Below are 8,746 nucleotides of genomic sequence, written 5' to 3' on the forward strand. Positions count from 1 at the left end.
CAAAAGAGAAGGCGTTCATAAATGCCCTCGTAAAAACATTTATGGCTTTGATGTATTATGAACACACAAAAAAAAATGTTCATAATCATACACTAGAGTAGCATTAACTGGGATTTTTCAGGAGGCCCATTACACAATGTATTTGGTGGGCAGTAGTGAAACAGTAAAAATGTTTCTTATGGATATTTAATTACAATTACATCAACTATTTTAGATGTTTTAATTAAGGTGAAAAAGGGACACGTGATGAATGAAGTTCTGCTCAGATTTCTGAGAAGGTGGACTTAAACGGCACATGTTAAGAGACGCAGTGATTCCATATATTAATATCTTTATTTGTTTTAACGTATTTGTGAAATGTTCCAGAAGGTTCACATCTTAGACACAGAGGTCTAACCCCTTGGTTAATACACAAAGCCAGTTCAGAATGGCCTCTTGTATTTACTGAAATTCCAAAGTCTTTGGCTCGACATTCCATTAAAATAAGGGCTTTATTTCTTACCAAATATATTAACATTTTATTTGAAAATATAACTGTAAACAAAATACAGAAATAGATTACATAGATTACTTAAAGTCTCCCAACAGCACACTGACCAGCAGATACGAGAGACCACAAAACTAAGAACAAAATAAAGGAAGCAAAAATATTACATTATATCTGGTCTTAAACTAAATTTCTGTCCTAGTGGTAAATCACCATTGGGAATATTCTTTTGCATTTTGGGATTAATCTGGGTCCGTGCAAATGGCCCACAGATTTAAATTTCTCCTCAAGTGCTTGAAGTCTCATTCCCATAGTCATTTACTGTATGAATCCAGGCACACCACACACGGCATTCCTTCAGACAATAAAAGTGGGGCCTCTGATTCTGCAGAAAGAATGTACGAGAACCTCTTTGTTTGTCCGAGTTTCAAGGGCGCTTCAAGAGGGAAAAAAAAAGAAAAGAATGCTTGCCATTTATAACATGCAGTAAAGGTGGAGCTGTAAAACTCCACGTATCTCTCCACCTCTGGGAAAAATTCAATAGAATAGCAATGTGGTGAGATCAACAATGCCATGGTAAGAGCAAGAAGAACAGCTCATAACCCCAAAAGGAGAGAGAGAGAGAGAGAGAGAGAGAGAGAGAGAGAGAGAGAGAGAGAGAGAGAGAGAGAGAGAGAGAGAGAGAGAGAGAGAGAGAGAGAGAGAGAGAGAGAGAGAGAGAGAGAGAGAGAGAGAAGAAATTCTCAGAAAAAAAGATTCCTCTTGACAAAAGTGTGAAAAGTAGTGAGGGAGCTGAACATGTCTGCATGGCCCTATTAAATACTTGATGCATTTGAATGTCTCTTCCTGTGTGACACTGTTCCAACAATAAAGGCCAACATGTGACAACATACCAAAACTAAGGACTTGAAGGATTTCAGTGGCTGTGCAGATCCAAACTGGGTCAGCAGCACCTGTCCTAATCGCAGAACCGTAATACTGCAAAAGTCCCCTGAAGAATTCACATTTGCAGAACTTCCCCTCTTTTGTGTAGACTCAAAGATCTGCTTCAGCGTTACATTCATTTAGAGAGCTGTCCACAATCGAGAAGGAAGCTCGGCTTCACATGGTCCAAACGGCTCCATCGTGCAGAAGGTATATGCTCCTGCCTTCTCTGAAGTGAAGTCTCTGTGAGACCACCGCCTCTTGACCGTTATCAGACGTCTGACGCTACTGTGTCCTCTTGTAGAACAGAAGCAAAGTATTAGGGTTCATATGAAGATCTCCACCGCTTCAGGCTCCAGGCTGACCAGACCTTTGAACGGGTCCTTAGACTGAGGGCTCTGCTGCTGGATGGATTCTATGAAAAATAAAAGGAAGAATAAGTTGAGAATGGAGGGGGGGGGGGGGGTACCATTATACCATCATGCTAAAAGACAATATAAAAATATTAATATCCCTAATATTAATATTGCACCCCTAGCAAAGTCCTATTTTGTGCAAGGAAAACGTGCTAATCATTTGAAGTGACTGTGAGCGTGAGCGTGTGCACGTGCGTGTGTGTACTAACCAGCGCAGGGCTCCCTGCTGGAGATCGTCATGTCTGCGGAGCGTGTTGTGGAGAGTACTGGCTCGGTCCGACTCCTGGCTTTACACACTGCTGCCACGACAGAACAGGGTGACGCGGTCGCTGTCTGATCTTCTGTGGAACACTTCTCTGGAGGAAAATAAATACAAAAGCGCTAGTTATCCAAATGCTAAAATATGTAATTGTGAGGAAAAAAAAAACGTTTAAATAGTTTTTATTCTAAACAAGCTAGTGTAATGTTCTACACTGCTGAATATGCTTTATAACCATCACTCCCTCTACAACAGGAAAATGGTCCATCTGGAATGGATTGGGAAAATGCACTAAAAGAATAGATATCTCCAAAGATGCTAACATAGTGTGACCAAACGTCCGTATTTCCCGGGACATGTCCGTATTTCACGTCCTGTCCCGGGCGTCCTGGGATATTTTTTAAAACTGTGGAAATGTCCTGGTTTTTAAATTACGTTAATCGGGCCATTAATTCTACAGGCACTAGGACCCTGAGCACGGCGCTGTATGACACGGAATCCCTGAGCCTCATCAGTTGAGCCTCATCATACTCAACTGGCGGAGAACCAACAACTTACATTCGCCGCCGCCACCCCCCCCCCCGTTCCCGCTCGACAACCTACGTTCGCCACCCCTCCGCTCGACAACTTACGTTGCCACCCCCCCCCCCCCCCCCCCCCCCCAGCTCGACAACTCACACACAGTGTCCTGGTTTTCACAATCAAAAATATGGTCACCCTAGCTAACATGCCTCACTAGATAAACGTTCTTGCTAAAATTCTTATTTACTACCTTATTACCTAGTTAAAATAAGTAAATTGACCTTATGTTACCTACTGGCTTGCATTAACTTCTGGACATTATGGAGTATTCATTTAATCAGATGCTAAATTTAGATGACTCAATCCATTGTTAGCACTTGGACACTTACCCTTAGCTTGGGTGGGTCTTGTGCCAGCAGAGGGGGCGGGGCTGAGAGAGGACACACCCTCTACCTCCTCACAGTTTTCTTGATCCTGCTGGAGTCGCTGCTGAAGAAAGCTAATCACAGCATCCTTCTCCTGGATCTGTCCGTACAGAGCACGGATCCTAAATGCAAACACACGACTTTTATAGCCAACGCTTACATACTGAATTTATTCTTCTACAGCAGTTCACACTGGATTCAGCCATGGTACCAGGATGAGGACAGCTTGTAGCCGACCTGGTCTCATGGTACCAGGATGAAGACAGCTTGTAGCCTACCTGGTCTCCACTTCTTGGTTCTTGAGCTCAACGTGGGGCAGATCCTCACTGAAGCTGTTCTTAGATGACTGACTTGGCGAATGTTTGATCATGTTGGTGTCTCTATGAAAACAAAAGGTCTAATATTTAGATATTCATATAGAGATCGGCTCAATATGTCAGTTATATCGAATATACACTCAACAAAATGACCTGTGTTAAATGCGCATCTGCAAATGAATATCGGATATGTCTAGACGTCTAGACAATTTTTAGGTGGTGATTTTGCCACGTTGAACCACGCGTACCTTTGAGCAGCGGCAGTGGCAGCTACGTCCATCACCAGTTCCCTCATGGTGCTCTCCTCCAGGTACTTCTGCTCCCAGCGCATCATGTCAGCCTCCAGGGCCAAAATCTGCTCCTCTCGTTCCCTCAGACACTCCAGCAGAACCGTCACGCTGGGCGAGGGGCCGCCGGCCGAACAGGCGTGGGCCTGTCGCTGCAGGACGGACAGGGAGTTGATAAAGTTATTTGTTATTGTTGGGTGTTTGTGCATGTCTGTATACATGCGTGTGTGTGTGTGTGTGTACCTGCTGGTTTCGCAGGGTTCGCAGCTCGTGCTCCAGACGAGTTCGCAGACGCAGCTCAAGCCCCTCCCGCTTCTGACAAGTAGCCTGGAGGTGCGCTAGCGCCCCCTGCAGGCGCCCGACACGTTCCACATACGCGTTCTTCCTGTGCAGCTGGGCCTGCAGCTGACGGGTGTGGGCCTGCGCGGTGCTCAGGGCTGCGTCCAGGGCCTCCGCCCTCCGCCGCTGCACCTCCACCTCTCCACGCAGGACCTGGGTCTCCTTCTCCAGCTGCTCACAACGCAACTGCTCCTCCTGCCCTGGAACAGACAGAGACTCACGTTCAAATTCAGCAGATGAATCGCTGCACATAGGAAGTGCTGTTTAGATGGCTCGGTTTTGGAACAAGAGAAAATTCAAAACAATCATAAGTATAACCATCATTACACGAAATGTATAAGGTGCCGTTTGGTGAGGAGCTCTAGTAATAAAGTCCCCAGTGAGTGAGCAAAAGTTGACAGTAGAGAGGAAAAGCTCCTTAAAAACATCAGGAAGAAACGTTGAGAAGAACCTAGTGTCAAGTGGACCCATCTTCGCCTGTTCAACGTCAAACACACATTTGTGCTCCTCCCTGAACAAGCACCAGACCTTCTGGTCATCCGTGCACATGAACAAAGAATCTGATCTGCCCTGAATTCTGCAACCATTTACGCCAGGACCCGAGGACCCGAGGACCGTGAAGGGAAGGGGGGGTGGAGAGGTACCGACCCTTCTGACCCACATCCTCAAAACCTCACATTCCTTAATCCTTTTCCCACCATTAACCACGTCTCTTCCCCACCCTAGCTCTGGGACCAGCGACGGATACACAAGAGGAAATGCAACATCCGGAACAATGGCTAATCTGTTTGCTGAAGATTACATGCAGGGGTTGTTGGACAGTGCTCAACTGTCCATGAACATTCCTCGTGGTGGACAAAGGTCATGTGCAGTGTCTGATCTCTTTGACCACCCCAGCCAACTAAGGCTCCACGAATTGAAATTCCTAAATTAAAGAACACAAATATGCTTCAAAGTGAAGCCAAGTGAACTGCACAGAGCTCAAGAGTTCCTCCAGATACAGGTCACCCCTTAACCAGCTTTGAGGCAGTCACCCCATAACCAGCTTTGAGGCAGTCACCCCATAACCAGCTTTGAGACAGTCACCCCATAACCAGCTTTGAGGCAGTCACCCCATAACCAGCTTTGAGGCAGTCACCCCATAACCAGCTTTGAGGCAGTCACCCCATAACCAGCTTTGAGGCAGTCACCCCATAACCAGCTTTGAGGCAGTCACCCCATAACCAGCTTTGAGGCAGTCACCCCATAACCAGCTTTGAGGCAGTCACCCCATAACCAGGTTTGCTATGTAAGTATAGTAAATTGGGCAGTGTTAATTTAACTCTAATCTACCATATGTTGAATTCAACTGGTTTAAAATGAACACCATCAGCTATCAGTAACTTCAACACTAATGATTTTACTATGTAAGCAGACTACAAACCTACTGTTAGGTGTTTAACTTGTCCATTATACTCACTTTGCTCACAGAGCTTGGCCATGATCTGTTGGTCCTGGTCCGCGGCTCTCTCTTGTTTTGCTGCTTGAATGCTGCTGTCTGTAAGAATGAAACCATAATGATACACTCATTTTGTCAGGGCCTGGGGCTCAGTTTTGTTTGTAGTTACCTTCAGTTGTACTGTGCTAAATACCCAACACTTCACCACTACCAGTATTCTACAGGACTCCAGACATACTGGGTTCAGTACACGCTGGACTGGATTTCTCATGCCAGTGTTTTGTATACCTCTCAGGTCTGCATTGAGGTCCTGGAGCCTTCGAACCTCAGACATCAGCTTGTTATGGAGAGTCTGTTCCAGGGCCTCGCGTTTCACACAGCCCTCAATCAGAGTGTCATAGGCCTCCGAGATCCTCTGAATCTCCTGCTCCAGCTGTTGGAGACAGAAAAAAGGGGCGTGGAGGTAATTACAGATGGAGGATAAATGTCAGCAGAATAGTTTTATGCACTGGCAGTAACACACACACACACACACACACACACACACACACACACACACACACACACACCTATGTAGGGTTTGGAGCAAAGCGGTATGCAAGGCATCATATGGAAACAATGAGATTCTGACTCAACTGAGGAGAGTTTATACAAGGCGGTGTCCCAGTTCTCTGTAATTATCATTCTTTGACAGTGAGAGAATGCTAAGCTACTCTATACCGAGGCTAAGCCATGCTGACGTAATGTCGTTGAATCGAAGTTAAACACACAAATAAAGGCAGAGAGGTACAAGTGTTGGCTTACAAAGTAAAAGTCCTGCTCTGATTTTTTTTTCTAAACCTGAAGTATTGAGCTACAGGGAAATCATTTGAAGAACTGTCTATCAGACTGTTGAGTAATTAAATGGTCTTATCACTTTAATGAATGAATAAAATTAATACCATAATTCACAGTTCCATAGCATTTTATATAACATGAGAAAATCATATTCTAAAATCTTTACTCAGAAATACTTATTGTAAAACAATGAAAGGTTAATTTGATGGTGTTACTGGCTGTAATAATAATTAATTACATTTCATATATTATATATATATATATATACATACATACATACGGCTATATTTAATGAAGTTATAATGGAGGTCCTTAATAGCATATTTACCTTTTGAATCCTGAAGGTTTTCTCTGCGTGGCCCTCCAGCTCGTGTCTTAGTCTTTCATTCTCATTCATTAAGAGTTCCATTTGGTCACGGCTAATTGTTAAGACCTCCACGTCAGCAGGGGGCGCAGTGCAGACCACGTGGTGGGCTTCTGGCGACGGCACAGGCGTAACGAGCCTAACGTAAAGACAAGCTTATTAGCCCAACCTAGTATTGTGAGGATGGAACTATATTCGCTTGAATCTCGGCAAACGCTCGTGGATACCAGAAACTGCTTTGAGCTTGATGATGAAGACGACAAAATGTGCTTCTAGCTACTCACTCCTTCACTCCCAGTCACCCCACTAATTAGTCACAATGACACATTCAATACATTGTGTCAACATGGAAGTGAGACAGTTCGCTGGTGATTGAAAAGCCCAATGATTTCACAATTCTACTTAAAATTCACCAAGCTTAAAACAAACTGGCACTATTTCCACGGTGTTTTCTACCATCCTGGTTCCCTGTACCTGTGGTGAGGGGGGTGGAGGGGGGGTGGAGGGGTGCTGTGAAAACACTCGTAGGCCTGGGCATGATGGGATGCAGTATCCTGGCACTGAGGAGGGTAGAGGTTCTGATGCTGGGGGCTGTACCCGTCCCTACAGGGCGGCTGGGTTTGCGTCCAGTGCTGGTCAGTCTGGCGTCCGGGCACCTGCGTGTAGCTCCTGGAGTTGACGTCAGGTGGCGATTCGATTGGGCTGCTGCCGTTCGTTTGGCGTTGCAGCGAGAGCCACATTAGCCGCTCACTTAGCGACCTAGCGTGGCCACTCCCATCCCAGCCCGACTGGTCACAGGTCGGAGGAACACTCAGGTTCTCCTCCAGAGAGCAGGCCCTGCCAGGCGGGTTCTCCTGACACCACCGAGAGCCCAAGTACTGCGACTGTGCTTTGGCCTGCTCGTACGTGGGCAGCTGCTCGTGGTGGGACGGAGGAGAGAACCAGTGGCCTTCCGAGTGGTGGTGGTGGTGGTCAACCTTGTGCTCCTGGCCCTGGGGCTCCTGCCGGGCAGAGAGCTGGGGAGAGGGCGAATCGTCCTGGGAGAGGCTCGCGGAGGAGGACTGAGAGCTGCCTCCACCACCACTACTACTCCCGCCACTACCACCTCCTCTCCGCAGGGCCTGTTGCTGAATGGCCAGGAGGGTGCGGGTGTCAGTCGGGTTTCCATAGCGAAGCTGCTCCTGAATCAGTCTGTGCAGGACAGTGCCTGATGTCTCCTCCGTTCTCATCTTGTTTGACGCAGGTGAGTAGGCTCTTACGCGGAAAATACCTGAATGGAGAGACAAGGAGAGACAAGGAGAAAACGTAAATGGGCAACTGTTTAGATTCAGAGGACAGGCACTGAATAAAGCCGACAAGGTAAAGAGATTAAACAGCAGACAAACAGATAGGTACTCTACTTAAGTGGTCTAAATCTCTCATGTCCTTATTGTTAGCTTTAACATACAAACACGGTCTATTTTTCCAATACAGACAATTTTCCCAGTATTGTGTATACATAAACAAACACAAACACACGCGCGCACGCGCGCGAGCGAGCACGCACACACACACACACACACACACACACACATACACACCTTTATGGAAAAAATAAACCGCTCAAAGTCCAATTGAGAACGTATTGGATAGAATCTAAATCGTAAAATTAGGCTCTTCGAAAACCCGAAAACCTCTTCGAAGGCGAAAACCCGAGGCGAATAAATGTAAACATTCCAGACGTAAACGAACTAAAACTTGTTTTATACCCAACACACACATACATAAACATATGTATTATATACATGTGTATATATATATATATATATAATCTTTCCCCGAAACATTCCAAAAACGTCTTTCACATACATAAAATATACAGATTTAATCGAAATATGGGGCTTCAGTTCGGCTCTTAACTACCGAATACCGAGGAATCCGTTTGGGAAAGACAAACTTACCGAAGAATTCGTTCACATTACACAGAAGGTGTCCAGTGGCGTTAGTGTGAGCAGTTCCCCGGATGTGTGTGATGTGTGTGAACGTCCTTCATCTCCAGGTCCAGGTGTATCTGTGGCGAAGGCGCGCGCGCTACGCTAATAAATAACTGAGCGGGGTTCGTTCACGCGAACTGGAATGCATGGAATGCGCG

At 45.9% G+C, this 8,746-nt stretch overlaps 1 protein-coding gene across 1 annotated transcript; it reads right to left on the reverse strand.

The window, feature by feature from the left end:
• Nucleotides 1-314: 314 nt before the first annotated feature.
• amotl2b (angiomotin like 2b) lies at nt 315-8,746 on the reverse strand. The gene is made up of 11 exons (XM_076976715.1): nt 8,556-8,746; nt 7,090-7,885; nt 6,580-6,754; nt 5,703-5,847; nt 5,436-5,513; nt 3,881-4,176; nt 3,599-3,789; nt 3,312-3,413; nt 2,998-3,155; nt 2,037-2,183; nt 315-1,826 (listed from the first exon to the last, which is right to left on the reverse strand). Exons 2-11 carry the CDS (start codon nt 7,842-7,844, stop codon nt 1,738-1,740), a joined length of 2,136 nt encoding a protein of 711 aa, XP_076832830.1. The 5' UTR covers nt 7,845-7,885; nt 8,556-8,746; the 3' UTR covers nt 315-1,737.

Source organism: Brachyhypopomus gauderio, chromosome 16, assembly GCF_052324685.1.
Source record: "Brachyhypopomus gauderio isolate BG-103 chromosome 16, BGAUD_0.2, whole genome shotgun sequence".
Taxonomy (NCBI): domain Eukaryota; kingdom Metazoa; phylum Chordata; class Actinopteri; order Gymnotiformes; family Hypopomidae; genus Brachyhypopomus; species Brachyhypopomus gauderio.

Coding starts and splice junctions, on each gene's coding strand:
- amotl2b (XM_076976715.1), bottom strand. CDS start 7,844: ATGAGAACGGAGGAGACATCAGGCACTGTCCTGCACAGACTGATTCAG. Junction 5,514..5,702: donor CCTCAATGCAGACCTGAGAG/GTATACAAAACA, acceptor TCATTCTTACAG/ACAGCAGCATTCAAGCAGCA. Junction 3,156..3,311: donor AACCAAGAAGTGGAGACCAG/GTAGGCTACAAG, acceptor GTTTGCATTTAG/GATCCGTGCTCTGTACGGAC.